At 43.5% G+C, this 25,603-nt stretch overlaps 1 protein-coding gene across 2 annotated transcripts in view; it reads right to left on the bottom strand.

Annotated features, from left to right (window-relative positions):
* Window positions 1–2,870: 2,870 nt before the first annotated feature.
* Window positions 2,871–25,603, bottom strand: part of PCYT1B (phosphate cytidylyltransferase 1B, choline) — a 31,299-nt gene continuing 8,566 nt past the window's right edge. Inside the window, exons 2-8 of one of the 2 annotated variants that reach the window (XM_042868497.1) lie at window positions 22,354–22,453; window positions 20,841–20,957; window positions 17,554–17,705; window positions 16,726–16,804; window positions 13,661–13,803; window positions 11,407–11,595; window positions 2,871–5,529 (exon numbers count right to left, since the gene is read on the bottom strand). In XM_042868497.1, the coding sequence (XP_042724431.1) occupies window positions 5,323–5,529; window positions 11,407–11,595; window positions 13,661–13,803; window positions 16,726–16,804; window positions 17,554–17,705; window positions 20,841–20,957; window positions 22,354–22,453 (987 nt within the window). In that variant the 3' untranslated portion in view covers window positions 2,871–5,322. Of the gene's footprint in view, window positions 5,530–6,175; window positions 6,441–11,406; window positions 11,596–13,660; window positions 13,804–16,725; window positions 16,805–17,553; window positions 17,706–20,840; window positions 20,958–22,353; window positions 22,454–25,603 lie in introns of those variants that run through there. The other variant, XM_042868498.1, reaches the window with a different exon arrangement.

Here is a 25,603-nt window from a genome sequence, read left to right on the forward strand (position 1 = left end):
AGCTCTGGTTTTCTTTCTAAAGCTTTGCCATGTCAGTGAATGTTGTGGTACAGTTTTTTGGTTTTGGAAAGGATAAAATCACGGGCTGATACAGCTCAACTGCAGGTCTTGGTTTTGCCGCTGTGCCAAGAACCCAGCATCAAATACATACAAAGACAGCGATGCTGTAGAAAATAAAATGGATGCTTCATCAGAGCAGTATCTGAAATGTAAGATGTTCCTTGCAAGTTGTGCATCTCCCTACAGAACAATGACAATGCAGACACACCACAACATGGGAGATGTCGTGGTGAACAGCTTTTCTGAAATGATTGTCAGTCATTTTTACAGATACTTGTTTTATTCTACTCCTTTTCTTATACAGACAGGCTTCTCAAGTTCTATAGTTTGGGAATGCAGGATGGGGGAAGGTGAGGGGCTGCAGGTAGGAATGTGCACCCTAAAGTATTTGGGGGTAAAACTTCATTTCTTCTTGTTTTGTAGTCTGAGCTCAGAAAATGGAGTAATTCCTGTTCTACTCCTTAGCAATCATTCATTGCTCCTTTCTTAGAACATCAAGGTAAGAAAAGCATCAGGCCTCCTCCTGAGAAAGTGCTGTTTTGAACAGCTGCCCCAAACGGTAGGGCTGTGGTGGAGCCCCACGTTCTCCTTTTCTCATTTCTGTAAGGGAATCCAGAAGCAGTTGTAATTCGAGGAGACTGAATTGCAGTAATTTATACTTTGAGCATATTTGGTGTCTGAGAACATCGCCATTTAAAATGTGAAATAGTATTTTAAAAAGGAGTGTAATTTTCTCCAGATGACTTTTATTTTGGAGGGAATGCAGGTTCATAAGCAGAACAGGTGTTAGGATTGTAAAGCAAAGGAGCAGAATTAAGGAGGTGGTATCTGCATGGTAAGTACATCTGGAAGTTCACTACAAACCTAGTGAGGCTGTTGTGTCCTCTGCTCTCACCACTTTGTTCTCTGGGAGGGAATTTCCTCCTGATCTCTGCAGCCCTCGCTGATCAAGACTGCTGATCAAGACTGGGTCATTTACTGAGTGAGAACCCCATCGATCAATGGCAGTAACTAAAGGGAGCGTGAGGCCTGCAGCCTCAGGCACCTCTGTTATTTCCATGGAACGGGACGTTTGCTGCAGTGCTCAGTGCTATGGACTGACTCTTCCACTCATCCCCGCTTCTTGAACTTCTTGGTTTGGAACAACGGGAGCGATAGTCGATTTCATAAGCCCTGTTGTTGGGTTGCTCTGTGTGTGCGCTGCAGTGGTTTATCATCGCATGTTTTCCTTGAAGCACATGAGCACCTCTTTTTCCTGCTGTGCAAATCTCCCTGAACCTGAAACGTATGGGATGTTCATGGTGCTTGGGATGTCTGTTATGAAATTGTATTCTGGGCTTCTACCTGGAAATTGTTCCATTTCCATTAAGATTTTTAAGCTCTTGTAACTTTCAAGAAAATTACAAGGTTCCCATGGCATCTATTGAAGTGCTGCTGGGTTTCAAAGCTGCTTCTCTGTACAGAGGAGGTTATAATTCACCTTTCCTAAGTGGTCAATGGCTTTGCAGTTCAGTTACCCTATTTTACTGGTAAATGTCATTTGCTGGTGGGGAAATGTGACTAGAAAATGATAGAACAGGCTTAAAAATTCCAGAATTTGCTGCTGGGGCTGTAATTCAATGCAACAAGGCTGGGTTTGGAGTCTGAAATACATGAGAGATGTCAGTTGTGCATGCAGCCTGGTTAATGCCTTCATATAGGATTTTCCCTTTGTGTGTTCCTGCCTTCATGTGCTTACACACAGGGACAGAAGGTTGTCTTCTTCAGTAGTCCGGCTGGGTGCAGTTTAGAAGAATTCTTACTGCATTTGGAAATAATGGTTAATATGCACACATTATAATCTGGTTTTAAAATGTTTCTCTTCCTTGAGTATTGTGAGCTAAATAACCTTACACGAGCGATCTCAGACTATGACATTTCATGCTTAAAGGACAGAGGGATTTAAAAGTAAGCGAATCCTTGAGGTGTTACATGAGAGCTGGAACAGGAGCTCTCTGCCACGTACTGCAGAAATTCATTTCTGCTTCTTCGTATTTCAGAAACTCCTGCCAGGTTTATCTGAACTCATGTGAGCGTTCAGCAGAGACCTTCCTCTGGGAAGGTCTTGTCTCCCAAGTGCCGCAGGGTGCCGTGAAAAATGCCCCACATCCACCTTTAGCAACAAAGCTCATGTCGCCAGGGGGTGTTTGGTGGGGGTCTTTCAGCAGTTCTCTGCTGTGCTGAGCAACTTTGAAGTTTGAACTTATTCTGTAATTAATGTCTCAACTGGGAAGTCCTAACAAACTGTCTGTTGCTTCAGCTGCTCTCTGCCTAAGGCAGAACTATCAGAGGAAAACAAAGTAACAAACACAAAACAAATTTCTGCAGCTGCTGCAGTATCAGGAACTATTTCCCTTTTATCCTGTCTGTAAGAAGGTTAGCGAGGCAGAGCATGCAGGGTCAGACTGACCGAGCTGCAGAAGAGCCAGATGCGTGGGGCAGTGTCAGGAGCTGTGCTCTGTGGCTCAGGTTTGCTGCTGCACTCCTGCAGGAGCCCGGTGCACCTGTGAGCTGTATCCTGGCTCACAAAGCACCAACAGCTGCTGCTGGGGGAGGAGGTGAGAGGGGTTCCTGAGAGCAGCACTAGGAACCCGAACAGCACATGTTGGGCAGGTCAGAGAGGCTGCTCAGGAGGCATCTGTGGGGTGTGAAGTATGGGGGTACAAAGGATGGGGGTGACAAGTGCCGTGCTGTCAATGGGGTTGTGCCAGGAGTTGTGTTGGTGCGCCCCAACATGCTATAAAATGAAGGTGAGAGGCAGAAATCTCTGTTGTACACCGTTTATTTTTCATGTGGAGCTTGGCCAATAAACAGGACTGAATTAAAGCAACACTCATGAAAAATAAAAGCCAACCATGACTCAGAAGTGCAAAATTGCCTTCCACGTGTCCAAAGACAATGAGGTTCTGGTTTGCTGGAGATAGCATTATGGATATTGGTGTCTGTACCAGTAGGGGAAAGGCTTCGGCTTATTGATGTCCTCCTATGTGGGAAAAGGATGGCTGGTACAGGATATGGCTTTGTCACTGGGTCACCACCTGGGACCGAGAAAGAGCATCTGCCAAGCAGAGGTCACTCTGAGTTTCTCTCCAGCCCCATCTACACGTCATGGATGCTGTCTTCCGCCCCAACCACTGACCAATGGCTGCTGAACAGGGATTATTATGAAATCAAAACGAACAGTAAAACTCAAGAACAAGAAAAACTTGCCCACCTCCATTGTGTTTGGACATGGCTCGTCCTATGAACAGCACCAGTAGCGAGCAGACAGTTCCATGGTGGAGGAGTGGTTTGTGATGGGAAGACTTAAACTTGCAAAGGATCAGAGAAACTAACAAGTGCATCCCAGGTATGAAATTACAGTAACAGGTTGCCTAAGGCTGAGAAAGGTCTCAATTGCATCATCCCACCAGGTGTGCAGCTGAGCTCGCTGTGGCTTTCCTCATCCACTTCTTCATGAAAGCGGCGTTTGTCCTGTCCCCTGCTGTTCCCTGCTCACCTCTTTTTGCAGCTCTGTGACAGAGGAGCCAGCTGGGCTCCAGAAGGCAATGCATGCCTTGAGATAGTTACTGGGTCCTGTCGTAGTCTGGGTTGTTTGGCACAGCATTCCTCGAGACACATCACAGAATCATTAAGATTGGAAAAGGCCGCTAAGATCATCTAGTCCAAGCACTGACCCATCCCCAAGCCCACTAACCATGTCCCTCAGTGCCATATCCTGTGACTCCACCTGGGCAGCCTGTTCCAATGCTGGGGGACAAGTGCCAGCTGAGGGGCTGCATGGTAGAGCCAGGAGGAAGGCAGGTCAGTTATTTGCCAAGCTGGAGGTGATCAGAATGTGCATCATGGAGAGGAGAAAGCTTCCTTAGTGCTACTTCTGTAGTTCTGCTTGGGGATGTAAATATGTCACAGCAAGAGAAAGAAGATTTCAGTGCCTAAGCACACTTAAAATCACAGAATCAGAATTGTTTGAGTTGAAAGGAGCTCAAAGATCATCTAGTTCAACTCCCATGCAATGAACGGGGCATCGGCAGCTAGATCGGGTTGCTCAGAGCTTGGCCCATCCTCATGGATAGGCCCCACCTCATATCAGCAGTCACTGGGACCCCCTTGGCTACCTGAGGGTAGCATCAATTTTTCCAGCCTCTTCTCCATACTGGGGTAGAGGAATGGCCCCAGCATCCCATGCAAGGACAGCATATCTATGGACATATTTGGTTCAGAGCTTCATGTGAAATTTCTTTCAACCAGATTAGTAGCACGTGGGGACAGCAGCACTGCTGGGACTGCCGTAGGGTGATGTGTGGGAGCAGCAGGATTTCCAGGAGAGGTCGGTCTGTTCCTGGGTAGCAGGGCTCCACATATGTTAGTACCATTCACCAGCAGAAAATGCCAGTCCTCAGACCAGTTATTTCCCACTGCAAGAAATTCCAGCTAGGGTGGTCTTCACTTACTTTCTTGTCTCCAAAGCGCAAACCTGGGGAACGGAGGTTGTGATGTAGCTGTTCAGGCACTAGGAACATGGAGAAAGATTTGATAAAGCTCAGGGTGTTTGTACAGCTGGAATCTTTACATATGCCCTGAACAGAGGCTTGGTCAACAAGCAACATTCAGCAGTTTGAACATATCAAATGAATTTCCGTCTGCTCAGCTGGACAACTCTCCATTTTGCTGGCATGATTTGAGGTCTGGGGTGAATTTCATTCAGAAAAGAAGGTTCATTTTCTGTTTCTGAATATATTTGCTGCAGCAGTGCCCTTCCTTCACGTGCTGGAAGAGCTCAGGGTTAGCAGGGTCCAGTTTCTCCAACCGCTAGCCACAGCTGTGTACCCACATGCTGGGTCATCTGTGGACTGTGGAGGACTGTGGCACCTGCCTGCCCTGCTCAGCACAGGTTCTCCCCCCTAACCCCAGCTCCGGCCGGCCCCCAGCAGCAGGAAGCAGCAGCACATGGACAGGAGCTCACTCGCAGGTGGATGCTATCCTGCCAGTCCCCAGCACCATGCCAGGCAAACGCTGCCAGTACGGCACTGCGAGGGAGCGGGGATGGGACACACTCTTCCTGAGATTTCCCTTGCTGTGCTCCAGTCCGTTTCCAACATCTCCCAGAGCACGTTCCCCGCTGTCAGAGATACCCCAGATGTTCCTCACGCTTCTCCCTATCCAGCGGTTGAGTCCACAGCTTGTTCTTCTGTCTCATGGTTAAAAAAATATATCTGTATTTTATTTTTCATCCTCGTCTCCCTCGCTCATGCTGCTGAGGGAGGCGGAGGCGGCTTTAGGAGAGGAGGGCGGGGAGGCTTTGTTGAAGACCCACGGAGGGGATGGCGAGCGGGATGGCGAGCGGCCTCGTGTAGGGCTGCTGGTTGGGCTCTGCCGCGGAGAGAAAGCCTGGAGCATTCGGCCGCTTCGTTCCTGGAACATCTGCTTCTGCAAAAACAAAGTGGGAAGGTGCTCTGAGTAGGACACCAAGACAGGAAGGGTCTGTGGGCAAAGGGGGCAGCTCTGCATGGTTCCTCACCTGGGGCTAACACAGCATAGACTTTTGCTCTGAAGCACAGCCCCTTCATCCCATGTGTGCTTCACCTCTCAGGCTGTGCTCGCAATAAGCTGGTTTCTGACATTACAGGATTTTCCTTTTAGCAAGGACAGCCTTGGTATTAGAAAATCGTGTGTTGTCCTGAGTTAGCCAGGGGAGCTACCTTGGGCTCATTTCAGATGTGACAGTCATGCTGTCTCACAAAGCAAGTCCCCTGCCTGACCTCCAGGTGCCCCTTGTTCCCAGGACCTTTTCTTCTTGCTGTGCTGCACAGACACCTGCCTCCTGCTCAGCTGCCTGGCCAGTGCAGGCCATTTTCCTTGTTCCCTTCTCAAGGGCAGCAGCCCAATGCCTGCCCAATACTGTCAAGTGCTTCTCCTGGTACCTAGAACGTGCACAACCCAAACCCTTAAAATTGGGGCCAGGGAGGAAATGTCAGAATTCAGATGTCTGTTAAAAGAGAAACTCGCGCAGCCTGTATATTCTGCTTTGGGCTTTATTGTTTTTTGCTTGCTAAAGTTGAGCAAGAACCTTCCATAGCTGGTGGGATGGAACAGACCAAATTTTCAGGCAAATGTTCTGCTACAATAAGGCAAATGCTGCTGCTGGTTAGTGCTGCTGTGACCTTGCAGTAAAGCTCTGGGACTCGGTTACAGGTGATAGGGCTTGTACTGCGCAGTGGCCATCGGCTTCATGCTGAATACTCAGAATCAGAGTGGCTCATTTCTCCTCTTGGAAACAGGGAGCAAGAACTCCCGGTGTTGCTTGGAGTGCCAGGAGTCAGTTCATAGGTGACGCTTAGCTGGAATGGAAAAGCCATCCCCAGCAAGGTTAAGTTGTCATTCAGGTCTGAGAGCCAAATACTTGTGCAGAGATACATTCTGGCTTCTGGGCATGCTGCTTAGGCTGCTGAAGTCTTTCTTAACTTGAGGTTACATTTTGTTCCTCCTCCCCTTCCCGTGCCTGCTCGTCCCTCCTTTAGACACTCTCTAGTAGCTTCCTGCCCTTAAATTACGGTGCCCAACACTGCAGCCAGTGCTGGAGGTGAGGCTGCAGAGCAGAGCAGGACAACCCCTCCCCTCACCCAGTGGCAGTGCTGGGCCCGGTGCACCCCTGGGTCCTGTTGGCCCCACTGGCTGCCAGGGCGCACCGCTGGCTCAGATTCAACTTGTCACCAGCCAGAACCCCTAGATCCCTTTCTGCAATGCTTCTCTCTTGCCTCTTGTTCTCCAGTTTGTATGTATGTCCAGAGTTGCCCTGTACCAGGAGTGGAATCTGGAACTTACTGTTGTTGAGCTTCATGGGGTTGGTAATTGCCAACCACATGTTTAATTTGTCAAGATCTCTCCATAAGGCAACAGCTCCTCTTAATTCAGTATCACATGCAAACTTTCTTAGTGTACATCTGACTCCTGCAACTGGATCATTGATGAAAACACTAAACAGAACTGGCCCTAAAACGGAGCTCCAGGGAACCCCACTAGTGACTGGCTGCCAGTCCCACATAACCCCACTTGCAAAACCCTTTCAGCCTGCCCTGTCAGCCAATTTCTCACCCAGTGTGTTGGTATGATTTAGCCTGTTTCATCCTCTCCTTGAAAACAACCCCTACTGAAAACACGGTGTTCGATATGTTTTTATCCTGGCCAAGAAAACCACTTCTGGCTTTCTTGCCCCTGCCACCTACTGGCCGCTTCAAAAAGCTCAGTGATGTGATGCCTCATGGTGTGGTACCAGTGCTGGGGGGAACTGAAGCGGCCCAGCCTGGCCCTCTACCTATCCCACTTGGCAGTGGGCACTTGACTGTGCCCCTCCCTGGGCTGGAAAGGAGAATTTCACCTTCCTGCTAAAGCCCTCAGCTGAACCATCGGACATTTTCCTGGTCCCTGCTTCAGCAAAGGGTTTGGTGATTGAACAGTCTGATGTGCTCACAACTTCAGCTGGGGAGGTGGGTGCTCAGCCAGTCCCCAGTGTCTCTCACAGAAGTGCCTGAAGCACCAGGCTGACAGCTAAAACCACGGCCAGCTGCAGGAGATGGCAGTGCTATTCCTTACTCCAGGATGACTCCTCTTCCCCTGGCCCTGCTCATCCAGGGTAAGTGACACTCATATCTTTGCAGTCCTGTGTTCCTAATGGAAGTAGTCCTCTAGCCACTGGCCTTGAATAAGGAAAAACAACTTTAATGACTCGCTTGAAACACCGGAGGATTGGACAAGGCTGTGTGCCAGGACCTTCTGGGGAGACGGCAAAAGAATTTTCAAGCCTTGCTTCAAGCAAATTCAGATTCATCCAATGGTTTACGGAGATAATACTTAGATTTGCCAAACTTATGACTGGACAGAATTGTTTTTCCCACTTCTGAATTTTATACCTCGTAGTTGCATTCATGCTGCTCAAGGGTGGGGTCTGTGTCGATAGCTATGTGCCATGAGAGGCTGGGCAAAAGAAATCACATTGCCTACGTGTTGATGCTCCTTTGTCTTACAAAACAGGCACCAGCAAGGCATTACGGAGGACTAATGCTTTTGTGCTATTGATATTTCTGCTGACTTTCAAGGTCCAGGCTGTGGACGTACGAAGTATTCTAACACCAGCCCTGGCTTCAGCTGCAACACACGAGATTCACCCAAACCTCCGTGGGTGCCTGCAGTGGTTCATTCCACTGAGAGGAAGATTCATGCAGAAGTCATACGCTGTAAGCTTTACTTCCTGCTTATCTATTCTGAAATGCAGCTCTTTCGCTCATAGATTTCTGAAATGAGGTGAAATTAGTCCCACTGTTTTCTGTTTTTGTGGAGCTCCATGTCTGCCATTAGGGGCTGCACACCAGGACGTGCTGGGGAACTCTCTCACACCAGAACAAAAGTTTTGTGCCTCATTAATCGTCGTTGTTTCTGACACCTCTGTGACTCTCTCTCAAAAAATACACACAGCGAATTGTACAGGTGAACAGAATTATAAACCAGTTGCCTACAACTTTTCATTTTGAAAACTGACGTTTTGACCTTTTTTAGAAGCTGCTGTTTTTTTGTGGGTTACGTGGCCCTTACTTTTAGAAAATTGATGCTAACATGAAGTGTATTATAATAACTATTTGTGAAATAATAACAGCATATTAATGGAATTCAAATTACAGATCTAAGAATCTACCACACCCGTAACCATTCCTGTACTTTTACTGTCAACATTAAAAGCAACATCTAACTAACAGCGATAGGGCAAATTAATGTTAATAACAGTTTTGACACTAATAGCAAGTTATCATTATTTTAAAAGTCTTTCCTGCTGCAAAGCTCAAACTGATTTAAAAAAACTACAGCACCTCTCAGCTCACTGTCACTGATGCTTTTCCCACAAGAGTACAAAGAGAGTACACCCCTCTGGACTCTTACAGATTTTTTCTTAGCAAAGGTCTCTGATTGCATCAGACTTCCCACTAGGTGATCTGGACATTAACTCAGGACACAGAATCACAGAATGGCCAGGGTTGAAAGGCACTTCAAGGATCATGGATCTCCAACCCCCCTGCCACATGCAGGGCCACCAACCTCCCCATTTAATACTAGACCAGGCTGCCCAGGGCCCCATCCAACCTGGCCTTGAACACCTCCAGGGACGGGGCATCCACAACCTCTCTGGGCAGCCTGTTCCAGCGCCTCACCACTCTCATAGTAAAGAACTTCCCCCTGACATCCAACCTAAATCTCCCCTCCCTCAACTTAAGACCACTTCCCCTTGTCCTGCAGTTATCCACCCTTTCAAAGAGTTGATTCCCCTCCTGTTTGTAGGCTTCCTTTATGTATTGAAAGGCTGCAATGAGGTCACCCTGCTGCCTTCTTTTCTCCAGGCTGAAGAAGCCCAGCTTCCTCAGCCTGTCTTTGCAGGGGAGGTGCTCCAGCCCCCTCATCACCTTTGTGGCTCTCCTCTGAACCCTCTCCAACAGCTCTCTGTCTTTCTTGTACTGGGGACTCCACATCTGGACACAGTACTCCAGATTGGGCTCACAAGAGCAGAGCAGAGAGGGACAATCACCTCCCTGTCCCTGCTGGCCACCACTGTTCTAATGGAGCCCAGGATACCATTTGCTTTCCAAGCTGAAAGCCACAGCATCTCCCCAAAATATCTTTGCAGACCAGCTTTTCTCTAATAAACTGAATTCTGTAAAATATTTATCACCATATGGTTTTTAAATGTACTTAGTGTGCATTTTGATTTGGTAGAGCAGGGGAATAGGATCAGGGCTTTGAAATTCTCTTCTTCCCAGCGCACACCCAAATGCATCTCATCTCTTGTGGATTTCATGTGATGTTTGCATTGGTTTGATTTGTTGGTTGTGTCTCCTTGTTCAGCACCTATGGCCAAAAGACCGCATTGGGAACACTAGCTTGCAAACAAAGCTCTTTTTATGTGGATGTGGTCAATGCAGATAGACCTGGGTTCTTCATCAGAACAGTTTATGGTCTGCACTTCCCTAAGGAAAATGGTATTACTAGTGAACACCTGGCCAACAAAGGTACATCTTGGACTGGCACATGTGGTGTTCAGCGGGCCTTTGCATTTGACAGCTGTCTCTGTAAGGAGATAATAAAGGTGCAGTCTATGTTCTTGAAGCCTTCTTTTAGGCTTTTCTCTGTTGAGCTGTAATCAGTGTGGCAAGTGATGGCAGAGGGGTGATGATGGTGAAAACTCCAGTAAAGGGCAGCTTGGTGGCACCGAGTCCTGACATGACTGTTGTATGGGCTATTTGATTCACCATCTTGACATGGATTTGTTTATAAACGGAAGCTCTACTATGATCCTTTCAACATGAGTGTACTATTCATAATGGTATGTAGTTCAGCTACATACTTCTGCATTCAGAAGAAGTTTTGTTCCCCATTTCAAAATAGCAATGGGAAGCATTACAAGAAAACAGGGCTTCAGAATGTTTGACAACTATCAGAACTGGAAGATGACAGCCAGGTCTCTTTTGGGACTCTGTTTTGTAACCAACTCACCACTCAATGCAGGATTTTAGTTTGAAAAGGTGGTGCACTGGGATTTCTCCCCCAGATAACACTGTTACAGCCCCTTAACTACCCTTCCACCCAGACCTGGGTAAATGGAGTATGTGGAGCCAGAACTTAACAAGGAGACCTTCAAAAGTGCTTCAAGTTTTACCTGAAAATTCACTGCAGTCAGTTAGACAACCCAGCTCACCAGACATGTATGAGAATTTCTCAGTACATAAAATCAGTAGTTCTTACGACTAGGAAATATCATCTACTGTTGAGTACAGAGGATAAACAGAGCAATTAAATTTCTAATATTCCTGTTTCTCTCAACAACTTCAGTGTACAGCTTATCTCTGCTATCTGTGTGTATCTGTGTGCTATCTGTATATCTGGTCTTATTTAGTGCTAATGAAGAAAACAGACTGTACTAAATCTGTTTGCTTAGTAAGAAGTGGCTGTAAGGCAGTGTGACTGAATGTAGTATCGCATCCACTCTCACAGCTTACTTAACGGCAGGGTATCTCACTGGTTAAAAAAATGTTATAAATTATAAACAAAAAAGACAGAAATTGTTGCAAAGAAGCAACAGGCATCGCAGATCCTCCTGCTGCAGTATTGGCACGCATTATTGGATTCAGCAAGCAGGTCTGGCATTAACCTACTGTGCTGGCTTTCAAAGTAAATACTGCAGCAAAGGAATCTGCTCTTGAATCTGTGTTACAGAGAATAAATAAATAAAAATGCTCACACTCCCTGGCATGGCAGAATACCTACCAGAGCTCCATCGGGTCCAAACAGCTCTAAAAAGTTGCCAATAAATTCCCTGGACTTTTCTTCCCATTTCTGAATGAGGTCATGGCTCTTCTCTTCCACCTTGTTGACAAATTCTTTTGATTTCTCCTCTACGTTCTTTACTTTTTCTTTCATTTTGTCCACTTGGTTTTGAAAGCGATATTTCTTCTCCTGTTTAGAAAGTGTGGGCAGAGATGAATATACAGGGACTTGGGAAACATTATGCACTGAATGTAAAGAAGAAAAACAAATCTCATGACTGTATGTGCTTTACGTTTATATATGCATTTAATGTATCTGTAATGAAGCACAGAAAGTGCATATTGAAAAAGATGTTGTATGTTATTACTGTGCTTATTCTACTGCATCACTCAGTACGTATTTGCAAACTGAATGTGCTTTGAAAATTTTGTGAATCTTGTCAAGACTACAAGTGAAAAATTAACAGTTCAAACTTAATAGAAAGCAAAAGACCAATGCATTCTGCTGCTGACTTGCCAGCCTGGATATTGACTCGGTCCCAAAAGCCTCTATGGTCAGACTTCTGCAGAGCAGAAGGAAAATTCTATTCACCTCGGAGCCTGGCAAATACAGGAGCTTCAGACTGCCAGAAAACAGAGCAAACTCCTGTTGCTTAGTAGCCAAGAGAAAGAGAGCGGAAGTGAAGATACTGTTAGAAAGGCACAATTTGGCCAAGCTTCTAAAGTACTTCAGGGCTTTTGTCCTGATATGCTTCTGTGCTCCTCAAAAGTACAGCATCCAAAACTAACCAAACCACTGGCCCTGAAAACAGAATGCAAATCCACAGCAGCACAGCATACTACTAGCTTTTAATTTCCTGTGAACTTCATTTAATTGTCCTTTTAATTTGCTTTCCAAATGCATACTGTTTAGTACTGGGGGGTGAGGTTATTCTAGCTCATGAATCACAAGAACTGTCTTTGCGGGCTACAGGACCAAAGAAGATCATTAAAATCCCAAAAAGCCTAACTCACTTTGCACCTAGCAGGCAGCCTTCCATTACCTGGGAAACCAATGCTTTTCTGTCTTGGTGAAATCTCATTTTTTGTTTTGAAACAGAAAAAGTCTCTGGTAAAAAGTAGTATTTTTGCATTTCAATTACAGTAAGCTACAATAACCAAATGTCAGAAGGGACTTCAGAGTTCATGGGTTTGAGACTGGGGGAAGCATAAGATATGTAACAGTATCTTAACCTCAAAGCAGTTAAAGAATGACTTTAAGAACCCCCAAGGCACCCAGCGTGCCCTAATTTAATGGATACTTGCAATAGTGATTGTTATGGGTAAAACACCTAAAGCAGGATTTTTAGAGGTGTAAAAGACTGAGAAGAAACATGGTGAAATATTTATGCCCAGTGTACTGTAATTTATCTGCCAGACTTCACGATAAGAAACAAGTAAATAAAATCCTCAAGAAATGACACAATTCAGTCATTCATGAGAGGCCTTCCCAGCTCCAGAGAAGGAGGGGTAAAGCCCCCTATGATCTAGCCCAATCACGAGGAAGATTTCAGTAATCTAGGTTATCTCAAGGCCTTAAGTTGGGACTTGAAACAGAAAATGAAGGGAATAAGCTTTCATCTCTGTCACTGTTTACTGGAGGGTAAGGTGCAGCTGAATTTTTCTGAGCAATCCTTCCAAACAGCACTCGTGCCCTACTTATGCTCTTGTGCTACGTATTGTGATTTTTATTAAATTTCAGCATCATTTAAATATTTAGTTCCTAACATGCTTCCCTGTGTTTTAAAACCTATTTTAGCTTTCTCTAGTTATCTCAGGGATCAGCATTTTTGTTGTTAATTTCTTTATTACTCTTGTCACGCTGCAGGGAAAGTTTGGATATCAAAATCTTTGCTTTCTGTGCTGCCTTCTCGCAATAGAATACAGAAACAAATCATTCTCTGGGTCAGTGTTTGAGAAGACAGCAGCAATGGGGCTGATTTTCTTCCTAGTATGTTATTAAGTCATTTACAGCTCAAGGAGGGATAGGAGCAGCAGCTTTGTTACCAACGTGAAAAATGGAAATGAAAGCCGCTAATTACTAAGAGGAATTAAAACCATCTTCAGCTTACCTATCTATTTTAAATCAAGTTCTTCCCAGCTCTGTCTTCTCTTTTTAAAACATCAGTGGGGAGATGCACTTTCTTACCCTTTATGGTACCTTTGGGGTCCTAGGAAAGAACGTTTCAGAAGCAAATGTGGATCAGAGTACTTACATTTATAAAACTAACGTTCAGCTCTTTGGCGGTGTATCCTCGCTGGAGGTTGCGCCGGGCGTACACATCATAGTCCCGCACAATCCTTGTGATTATATCTGATGTTGAGATACCTTCAGTTCTCTGCGTTGGTACGAACATTCCTGAGCAAAGTGGGAAAAGAAAGCCAGCTGGGAAAGCACGGCAGGACCAGGCACTGCGGCAGGTAGCTGAGAAGGGACACAAAAAGCCTAACCAAAGTCAAGACGCTTGCAATTCTGGCCGTCTCGTTCTTAGTTCTTTCTTCTTGTTCCTTTGTGAGAGGGTGCGAGGTTGCTGTACAGTTCATTTTTCCTCAGTCTGCAGAAAGGCTAAAACCTTCCCCCTGCACTTCTGATAAAGTTACCAGACTGGCAGAGGCTCCTGAGTCAGCCCTTCGCTGGGGGAAGCAATTTGCTTCCACTCACACTACTGAATCTGCTTCTCTCTTGTGTATTTTTACTTACCCCTCCATTCCTGTGTTGTGCTGTCTGACAGTCTTTGTTCTGCTAAGTTTAAAAAAAACAACCAAGCATAAACAGTCAGACAAACCACTGGCCAAAACCACAAAGCACCTTCAGGCAGAAGATGTATACTCTGCATTACAAAATACAAAAATGCAGTGGGGACTGAGGCCATCAGGCTCTTCAGCCCTCCTTCATGTATATCTTGCTGCTTAACTGGTTGTATCATCACTCTCCTTCTCCACCTAACAAAACTGGTACTTTATTAATGCTGCATTGTTTTCTTCAATACAGCTGAGGAATGTATTTGTTTTTCACTGTTCCTGATCAAGACAGGATCACTTGACCTGTTCAAACAAGTGACAAAGGCAATACTACCAGCACGCCTTGCCTTACGAGTTATTTAGTGCCACAAAAAATTATTACTATCACTTATATGTAATTGCAACATTAAGCTGCTAATGAGAGAGAGCTGTGAGTTAAGACTAGAAATAGGTTTGCAAAAAAAAAATAGTGCTTTGTCTTAAAAGCTATTGATCAATTAATTCTCAAATTCACTTAAGGCAGGCATTGCTAGCAAATTTCACGGGGTTGGAAAAACAAATGGGGAAGGAATTGAGAAGCTTAGCAGCCTCTTGTGACTAAATGATATTTGATATGTTTTCCTTATGATCTCTAATTAGTATTCTTCTCAAAGTTAGATTATTCTAATCAAGAGCAGAGAGGTTTCCCCAGTCATGCTTTTCAGGCATGCAGCAGTCACTCAGGAAAGTATTTTTGGAAGCAGTGAAACCCGCTTTAAGCCAGAAGCTTCTATAAATAGGAGCTACAAGAATTCATTAACAGAAGCCAAAGTCTACCCTTGCTATGCCAAATGCTGAATTGTTTTCAAGTAAGCGTTAAAAGCCACTTTGCCTTTAGCCCTTTTACCTTTAGTCACTGATTTTGCTTTGATTTGCTTCATATTCTAAACCAGTTCATGTTTTCAAACCCAGCTGTTTACAGATGGGCAGAGGTTTAGTCAGCACAGCACTGGAGAGCTCACTGTTGTCTGTATGTCCTCTCCTCCACCGACTACACAGGAAAACAGCAGTGCATGGAAATCTATACTTGGGACTCCAAACTTTGCATTTGCTTCTCTGTTCACTAACAACTTGGTGTGGGAAAATGGGAGTACTGAAACTAAGGAAAATGCACAAATGCTTCCACAACATTGTTCTATTTAAAACAAAATGCCCTAGGGGAAATTCACTACGCTGATAATGCTATTCTGGAATGTTAGGACCATTATGTTATTAGATCTCAAAACTAAGGTAGCATTATTCCTGTTTTAAATCTAACAAAGTTCAGTAACACAAAATTGAAATCACTTCTCCAGCATCCTTCAGTGATGGACAAAGGACAGAACACAGCTCCCTGAAGTTATAAGCTCACATTGTGTGGTGTGACAGCAGAGAAGGATGTGTCAAGTCTGGGCACTCTGTAGCTCAGTCTGATAATAACAGACACCAAGGGCTCCTGTCACGTTGTACAGGGAACTTGGCACCTCACAGACCTAACACAAAATAGTTTTCCAGTCAGCACCTCTTCTATATGTCCCATCCATACCATAGGTATGCTTGTTCCACTGCCTAATAAAGTGAAGTGGTGCAGGCTCTGAACCTGCAGAACGGCAGTTCCCAGAGGACGTCTGTGAGTCAAACACCACAGTGACATCTGCAAGTGGAAAAAGATCAAGAACTGCTGCTATAAAAAGCTTATTTGTACAGCTTGGGTCAATACCTGCTCTGCTGCTGTCATTGTATAGCTTGAGAATGTCATTCTGTGCTACAAATTGCCATCAAGCAGATTTGTTCTTGAATTCTTTTAAGACCAGGAAGAGGACGGATTCTCTATTGTTCAAAGCAGTGCTTCCAGAGAGCAGTGGAAGAAAGAAATAATCAATTCCTCTTCCTGCACTGTTCACTTTGCCCGAAGCAAAGAGTGACTTAACTCAGTCTGCTTAGATCAGCTTCCACGAAACTCGTGATAACTTCAGCTTGTTCACATTCAACGCAATATGGTAGTCAGCCACCTGCTAAATGGTCATGCCAAATTAATTACTCTGGTAATCATTTAAACCCTCTGCCAGGGTAGTGAAAAAGCCCTCAGTGTGAATCAGAAGTGGATCCTAATGACTCCTGAAGGCCTACAGTGTGCCCTCATATTCAGGCCTGTTCTGTGTCAAGGAGTCATCAATTTATGGTTACCAACAAGCCACTGCAGTTGGCTGGCTGTTATGGGAACTAAACTCATTTCATCAGTTTAGCACCCTAAATTCATTAAAGAAAAAAAGATGGGACTGTTATTATGACAGATTTGAATGTTTTCCTGGGGGCTATGGCAGGAATTCAGCACAGGACATCCTTTGTGGTTTTACAAAATCAATCTTTCTGCTGAAATCAGCAATACCTGATTTTAGAGTGTAAGAGAACATGGTGTTATCTCTGCTGCTTTTCTCCCAGCAGTTGTGGTCAAAAGGCAGTAAAAGAGTTTGAGCTGAGGCTGAATAGAAAGGTGCTAGAAGTGTGAAGTTGCTCTTACCTGCCTCTTTTATGTGCTTGTATACATCATCCGAGCCAGCAGAGGAGTATGGGATGTCATCATGGGCTACAAAGTCAATCTGCCAGTGAACAGAAGAATCACATGCCACCACCACTGAATTTTGGTTCAGAGAGGGGTTGTTGTGGAAGATCAACTCTTGATTTCAGCTGACTTTCTTTTGACATTCTCATCCTAAAGCCATCACCTAGAATACTGCACTAGATTTAGGCCTAAAACTGCTAAGTTCTATGATAATAATGAAAGAACAGAAAGCTTGTCTCCAGAAGCACTGTCATTAACACAGTGCTGTGGCTGTCTGTGATATTCTGTAGAAAACCTAAGATAGCTGTTTCAGCTACTGGAAGAGCCGAGTCATGTGGGCACCAAAGTACATTTAGTAAATTATGCTTTTGTTAAGATGTACTGCATGACAGACAATAACTGTAAGAGATTATATTTCTTTGTATTTCTGGCCAAGTATTGCACCTGTTCACATTAATAACAAATATGTCTTGAATTCAGGACTTCAACAGAACTTCAGTCATTGCATTATAGCTTTATTGGTGGTCGATCTTTCCTGAATATAAGTTTATGGATGATTCTTCAGTTATTTTGCCATTTAAAAATCAGCCCAGCATACTGAGGAAAAAAGACAAGAGAAATACAGCATTTTCTGACACAGACTGAGGGCAAGCAAGGCAGGTACCTAACTTTGGATACTGGAGTGAACTGAATTAAATAACTTACTCCAGCTGACACAACTTCACACGCTTGCTGTTTACCTTCAATTCCCATATAAGGGAAAGGGGGATAAGAGGAGAAACATACCTTATGTTTCTCAAGGAATTCTGGTGTTAGTGTCCAGGGTGCATCTCTGATGACCTCATCCACATAGCGACAGTGTCTGAGGGCTTCATATCTCTCCGTTTCATTCATCACAGTGAAGCCTTTGAACTTATGAGTTAAATCATCACTGCAAACTAAAATATGGAAGTATCATCAAAATGACTTCACCCGCTGTAGAATTTGCTGGATCAGATATTTTTCACTTCCCATAATTATGCTAAGCACTTAGCTATCGCCTTAGCTAATTTTGAGGAGCTCCAGGGCCTCTAGGAGATCTGCTCATGGTTGGCAAGTACAACCACAGATTTATGAGAGACCTTCCCTTTCTAGAGCTGCAGCCGGAGCCCAAGTGAAATACTGCAGGATATCTCACATGGTACCGTAAGCACACGTGAGGCAAGTGAGTCCCACTACAAGCAAGAGATTTCAGGGCTGATTATGGACAGTGCTTCAAAAATAAATGGAAACTGCAGTGTCAAAGTACATGTATCACAAAATGGTTGAGACAGGAAGATACCTGGACACCTAATCCAACAACCCTTCCCTGGAGGGGGCTGACTACAGCAAGGCTGCACACCAAAGATGGAAACCACACAGCACCCTCTTCCAGCGTTCAACCGCCCTCACAATATAAAGGTTTGCTCTTATGTAAACAAAGTTCTAAATGATTAATTTGCCCACACAGCTCTAAAATCACAAAGAACAGTTTCTCATGAAATAAGCACTGAATGAAATAAGGTCGGGGCAAATTTTACAGGAATCTGTCTCTGAGTTTAGCTTGGACTTCAGCAGATTTCATAGAAAGAGAAATAAGGCTTATGGCATGATCAAAGGGGAAATTACAGAAGAAAAAATGCTGTGGAAAGGACTGGGAGAAGGTGTATGCCCCAGTGGAGAGGGTGGAGCCTGGGAATGCATCTTTAACTCTGGATGTGCCAGTACTGTGTCACACTGCTTTTAAAATGAGGGGGAAGCACCATCCATGTTACTGAGGACTATAAAAGTTGGCCATTATCCTTCCACTCACGTAATGTTGCATAAGATGCAGTGGCCTGTCCCCACAGCTCTAACTCTGTCCAATATTATAGCTGCAATTGTCATTTGACTCCCGCATGGAATAATTTTATACCCTTTGGGTTGACAGTATTTGCCCTTCACCACAGGTCAAACCCATGCCTTTGCGTCTCACTTTTCTGTGACACCTGGACAAACACTAAATATACTTGACAAATGACAAATGCAACATTATTAGTGCTGCAGAGGCACGTGAGAGCAGCCCAACAGCAGCCACTTCTTTCCAATTTGAAAACATCAACCTATCAGACGAGGCTCTGGCAAAGATTAAGTCCTTTTTGAGATTCAAAATGGATGTTCTTGATGTATGGTCATTAAGAACCTTTAAAGCAGGCAAAATGTAAATACCCTGGAGCTCAGGCAAAATTCAAAGTCAGATAACAATATATATGTGTATTTCAGCTAGCTAAATGCAATTCTCTCTTGTGACATCATTTTTATATGCCTGCTGATTTAATGGAGAAAACGCATTTGCAGTTGGAAGATTCCTTTCTGAGACTGCATTTATATTTATTTACAAACCTTATGTAACCTTAGCGTTACCCTCTCCTGGAAGAAAGGGTCTGTTAAAATTATTGAGAAACAGAAGTTTTTGCTTGAATTTTGTAGAAAGGTGAAATTTCAATTTTTGAGTACTACTTGTTCATATAGAGTGCAGTCACAGTGTGTCTGCACTTCCTTTTATTTCTATCATCCTGCTCTAATGAGTGGTTTGGGAAGGCATAAATGTCTATCAAAAACATCTTAGCTCCAAATAATTGTTTTCACAATAAGAAATAAAAGGGATCGGTTGTGATGCACAGCAACACACGTGACACCAGTGCTTTTGCAGCACAAATTGTACGTGGGTGTGGAAAAGTGCCCATTCTTTAAACGTGCTAAGGCACTGCATTGCTGTGAAAAGGTACTAATGAGTGCTGGCTGCTTTGTCTTTCACTCCAGAACTAAAAGGCACAGTGGAGCTACGCCATGGAATTCAATAAAGCTGCATTTTTGCCCCAGAGCTCCTTCCCTGATATGTGACACAATCATTTCACCTCTCTTACTTTTAAAAACAGGAACAAAACCTACATAATTTCCATTTTTTAAGTTTCACATTCTTCACACTTTTGCACATCCACTTGTTTCTACTGCAAGCTATCTGGATCAAGGGGGAAACAAGATGTCCTACATTTTTCTTTCGTAACAAAGGGATGTCATTTCTCTCTGAGGAAGCTCCCTTTGAATTGTCACCATTCATAAACTTAATAGTAAAACTGAAGATTATGTTTAAAAGGAGATTTTCTTTTCCTCTATAATTTTTTTTAAACCTTCCCCCTTTCCAACTGATTTGGAACAAAGATGCAATGAGTGTCTTAGAAAGCATCTGGAGGTTGCATCTACATTCTCTTTATTATCATTTCTATGAACATCTGAGCAGCTGAATATTGTTGTGCAATATTTCTGAGATGTATCTCAAACTCAAAGGTGCAGGGAAACTGGAAATGAAATGCATGTTCTTGGGGCCTCACGAGAACAGTGCTTGCACAGCCAGCTGGGCAAGAAACAGCCACTCTCCAGTGACTTCTCTGGCAAATGCCAAGTGCTGAGCATCTGTTAGCAAGCCACACGGCAAAAAAGAAGGAATTAGTGGAAAAAGCTGGAAAGAATGTAAATTGCCTGCGGACACTTGAGAGCTGAAAAATATATTCAAGTCATGATGTACATTTAGGTCTACAGTGATAACAGGCTAGATTCAGCTTCTCGGCTGATGGTGAAGACTGGGCTCACACACACAGTACTGACCCAGCAGCAAGAGGATGTGGGCTGTGCCTGACTGGCAGAGGGACTGAAGAGCCAGAAATAAATGAGTGGCTGATCTCATTCACTCATCTCCATCTTTGAACAATTTTGAGCGAATAACTGAAAAAGGTAAATTATTCATGTGGAGCTATTCTAAGCACAGAGTCACGCAGACACCTGCTTTAACTAGAATGGGAATTGTGCCTGTGCTGCTGAGGGCAGAATTTGACTTTTACTTTAATTGATGCAATTGTAAGATGTAAGTCAAGGCAAATCACCTATAGAAAGCCCCCAGAGTGAAAGTAGCATTCAAAGTCATAGTGCATTAACAGCGGGGGGTGAGAGCACAGCAATAACTCCAATGCTAAAGCACAGAAGCAAAAATTCAGTGCAATAAATTACTCTGATCTTACCTCCTACTAATAAGTAGCTATTTGGGAATAGAGTTTTGGCTTGCATAAGAGCTCTAGCATGGCCAGAATGGAAGAGGTCAAATATCCCATCTGCATACACTCTGACAGGTCTGTCAACTGTGGAGAAAGAAACACAACAGTGACTTTACAGACCCCAAACTAGTTTCACTTAATTCAGCTGAACAGGTTTTTGTTCCCAGATAAGATCACTGTGAATATCTACTCCATTTCTGATATTCAAAATTCTCTGTGGGTGAACGTGCGGAGTTTTATCCTGCTTATTGCTTCTTCTTCTCTGTACTCTGCTGTTTTCTCTCAAACTTAGCCTATTTATTATCATCCATCATCCCCGTATTCTAATTTAGCAAAAATGTCATCCTCCTGTCTCATTCAGAGTTCCACCATATGTCTTGTTCTTTTCCCTCTGCCTTTCTAGACAGTTCTGTCTTCTGGATTTTTAAATTTTTATTCCTTGCTTTTTACTATTGCTTCACATTTTCTCCCTCTGGTTTGTGGCTTTTTTCCACATAACTCACCTCTTCCACATAAGCACTTCACTGTCCTTTTTTCATATTTCCTTCTTATTAATGAGCTCATCTTTTTTTTCAGTCTTACAGCCGCTATCACCCATATAACTCTCCCTGTATGAAATCTTCAGCAACAGTCTTTAGGCAGAAAAGGTAAAACATTCTTTACCAAATGACTGGCCTAACAGCTGTGCCACAGAGAAGTTACCTTCAAGCAAAAGGGAAACTGAGACAAGAAAAACAGAGCCCTAACATTCATGGAACGTGCTTCAGCTCTACAGAGAGATATCTCCACTATCAGGACATCCTGGGGTCCATAAAGATTTGGGACCACATAATACCTTGAACAACTGACTAGGAATCTGGTATTTACTCCTCTACAGTGGATCTGCTTACGTACTCTAGAAGCTTATTTTAAGTATGTAGAGTAAGTATACAACAGCTTAAAAAAAAACAACGATACTCCTGGAATCCAGTGGGGCTGAAATATTTATTTGGGACTTTCTGTGAAATTATTCTGTTTCCCCAGCCCAAACACAGAGGTAAGCCTGGAAAAAATGTTCAGACAGAGCTCACAAATTAGGAATGTTTTCTTTACAAAGGGCAAACCGTCTTTAATTAAGGCCACTGAAGATTTTTATGTGGTCAGTAAGAGAATCAGTGAAAGAAACTCCAGTGGTAGCCATTACACAACACAGTTTTCAGGCTGTCTGGAGTGGGCTGGCAAGCCTTCCTTCTGAACAACATGCAAGCATCCATGAGAATATCAAACTCTAGCTTGCAATGTTTTCCCCTGTTTTTTTTCTCTAGCAAATAATAACAGTCCTTTAGTCACTGGTTTCTTCCCCATTACCTGATAGCACCAGATATCAGGCTGGCCTCTTTGCTTCCAAATAGAAGGCAAAAGCCAGTATTGGTACATATCTGTAAGAGAAAGCCTGTGCTTTGAGAGTACCCATGGTCCTGCTGATATTCTCTACACATACCTGGTGTTCCCAGGCGGGCTTGTGCAATGGTCAGCTTCTCGTGGGGTGCTCTGCACTGACAGCTTGTTTCATCTGCAAACGGGGCAGGTGCTGTCAGAGTCTGGAAGAGGAAAAAACACAGTCAATTTGTTTGGTCATCAAGGAGTCAAAAAAGAACCACTGAATTGTTCCAGAATGATATAACCAGGCTAAATGCTGGTGTGTTCCCTATGAACTTTTGCTTCTCGGTCACCCTTCAGCAAATACAAGTGTAAAATGATGAGGAAAATAAAGCTTTCCAAAAACTTTCCAAAGCTTTCCACTGTGTAACCTAACTCATTGTCTCAGTTGAGAAGCTCAAGCATTCTGACGAGAGAGCAGGCACAGAACTGTTCTGTTTGCAGGGCAAAGACAGGTCTGACGGCTATAGGTCATGGCAGCTAAATGGTTGGTTTGGTCTCGACAAGTCTGAAGGCCCACGTTAACAAGATGTGTTTTGCTGTGTGTAAGTAACAGCTGGAAAAGCTAATTGGAATCTAGATACTACAAATAGGCCACTCCTCACACGTACCTGTTCTTCCAACTGACAAAACAGCAGTACAGATGACTGGGACCATACACTGTTTTGCTGTGTCTTTAACCAGAATCTCAGACAATTTTGAGGAGCCATTCAGAATAAAGCCAGGGCTGCAACCAGAAGTTGTACCTAGCCAGAGCTATCTGAGCTGCAATTCCCTTCTCTTTTCTGACATTTACTGTAACAGTACTAAAACGCTTGAACTGTCGTCAGAGCACAACGAGGGTCTGAAGAGCTTATAAATTAAAGACAGGAGTGAGAGAGTGAGGATGTGTGAAGAATGATGTGGTGTTATCTGTCAGGAAACCCTGCTACAGACATTACTTTTTTCTGTTCATGCCTATGCAGGAAGGAAGAATATCAGGCGTTTATTATCTGCCATATGGTCTGATATGAAAAAAAAACATGCTTCCCTTACTCTTGGCTTGACGTCTCTCCAGAATCATAGAAACAACAAGCTAAAATTAGCTGAGTTTTGGGTTGCTCTGTTTCTGAGAGATGAGGTGTTACTTACTTTGCTTCCACCGTGATTTAGCGGTGACCTCACAGCCTTGCACCATTGCTTTGGTTTTGACAGTGACCATTTATGCAGTGCACAGCTGTCAGTATAAATTTGATCTGTTGGTAGTAACAGAATCTCTCTTCCTGTTTATTTATACTTTTTTAGCTTTTAGATATTGAACACTTAATCACTGAGCTTTTATTTTCTTTAGCATCCCAAGATGCTTAAATCCAAAGACACGTAGAGCTTAATTGCTGCTCTAAGCTCACTGTCTTGTTGCATGCAAAGGTCAGAGGACAGTAGTAAAACGACAGTAAAAAGTGATCTGTAAGAATCATTTTTGACTCTTCCTGCTTTGGGATATACTATTTGTTTTGTTTCCCTCCAGCACTCAACCTTCATATATGTACGTGTACATTTTTCCTTCCTGTTTTTCCTAAGATCAAAGACTGCTGGAAATCATCTGAGGTCACATTAATATGTTGGTGATGAAAATCACAGCTTCCCTGCACAGACAAGGTTAAAATTGGAGAAAATATGCCAAACAGCTCCACATTTCTGCCTGGGTCTCATGGAAAGGAACTATTCAACTGGCCACCCAAGTAGCACAGCACAGGGCATTACACATAATCATATAGTGGGAGCTCCCTCCTTTATTTTCTAAATACTGTCTTTTTGCTTCTGTCTTTGTGATCCCTGAGTGCTAACCTGTCTTTTTATCTCCAAGCAAGGTCAAATTACACAACAGCCCATACAGCCAGGTTCGTGCTGAGATAAAGAGGAAGGCAGAAATGTTAAAACAATAATGGCTATGGTCTGAGGCCTGCAACTGGTAATCAGATCCTAGCTTGGCAGAGGCTGTTTCCTTAGAGATTATTTGAAGAAAATAGGCCTGGTTCACAGCAAGATTTTTTTTTTCCAGGCAAACACAGTGGGGCTTTTTGTCCATTTAAACACCTTTATGACACCAAGGTTTTCTTTCAGTCTCTGCTAAATGGAGAACAACTATTAGCTTCTATTAGCTTCCCATCAATCTAGTTTTTGTAAACACTCATCGTTAAAGCTCACTTCATGGCCAAGGGCTTAGACCCAGACTTGTCCATGCTTCCGTTACTCCGTGACCTCTCAATCCCTGGATAAGAAAATGCATTAAACACAGCAGGTTAAAAGCAGCAAAATTCTGTCAAAAACAGAATGCATAAATGGAGAAATGGATAAATACTGTGTGCTGCCAGATGAACTCAAACACATCAATAGCTCCCAGTTATAATACTATTCCATTTTCTCTGGCCTAGAAAAGATGCCACAGAGCTTAAAAAGAACATCTTATGAGTAAAATAAGATAATTTGGTTTGTCTGCAATGGTGTAAGATAAAGTATTTCAAGAAGTGATCAAAAACCAGAAATAAATTATCAAGTGCCTTTCTGCTTTTATTATAATTACTCCTATCTTTCCAATTTCTTGTGAGTAATAACTGGAACTGAGAGAAGAGATAATCTACATAGCAGCCTTTTCATTTTGGTTAATCCACTGAAGTACTTGCAGAAGTTTGCTTCAGTTCTGCTAATAATCAGATGGTTAGACAAGTGTACTTCTGTCTTCTTCTGACAGACTTTTCATCTGTGTCTTTATTATTTTCCGGGCACTTTCATTTTGCAATTAGCCAAGCAAGTCAAATCACCCTCATCTTTTGGACCAAGATAAGCTTCGGAGATCTGCATCATCCTGTAGCAGGGTACTCTACAGCCTCAGCATGAGCTCACTGGCAAATTATCTCCTTTTGCTTGCTCAGCATCTGCCTTTTGCTTGTATTGTTTTATATTCTTGCACTGGAAATCATCCATAGTCACCTATTCCATGTCTCTGAGGATTTCAGTTATTTTGTGATTTCTCTCTTTTCTCCTCTCAGTCATTTTTTCCCAGGCTAATTTTGCCCTGATTAAATAAATAACAGAATTATTCCCTCACATAGCTGGTCCACAGCTTTGTTTATTTTTGTTGCCCTTCTCTGTTAGCCGCAAGGTGGTTTAAAGCTGGTTTTCACACTGTTCAAGCTGAAAACTCTTCCAGTTTCTAGAAAGGGAGCTTATAAGTAGGATGGGGCTGACTTCTTACATGGTCTACTAGTGACAGGGCAGAATAGTTTTAAACAAAAAGAGGGAGATTCAGGTTAGATGTTAGGAGGAAATCC

The sequence above is a fragment of the Lagopus leucura genome, unplaced genomic scaffold (assembly GCF_019238085.1).
Source record: "Lagopus leucura isolate 7727_CA_CO unplaced genomic scaffold, USGS_WTPT01 Super-Scaffold_100001, whole genome shotgun sequence".
NCBI lineage: Eukaryota > Metazoa > Chordata > Aves > Galliformes > Phasianidae > Lagopus > Lagopus leucura.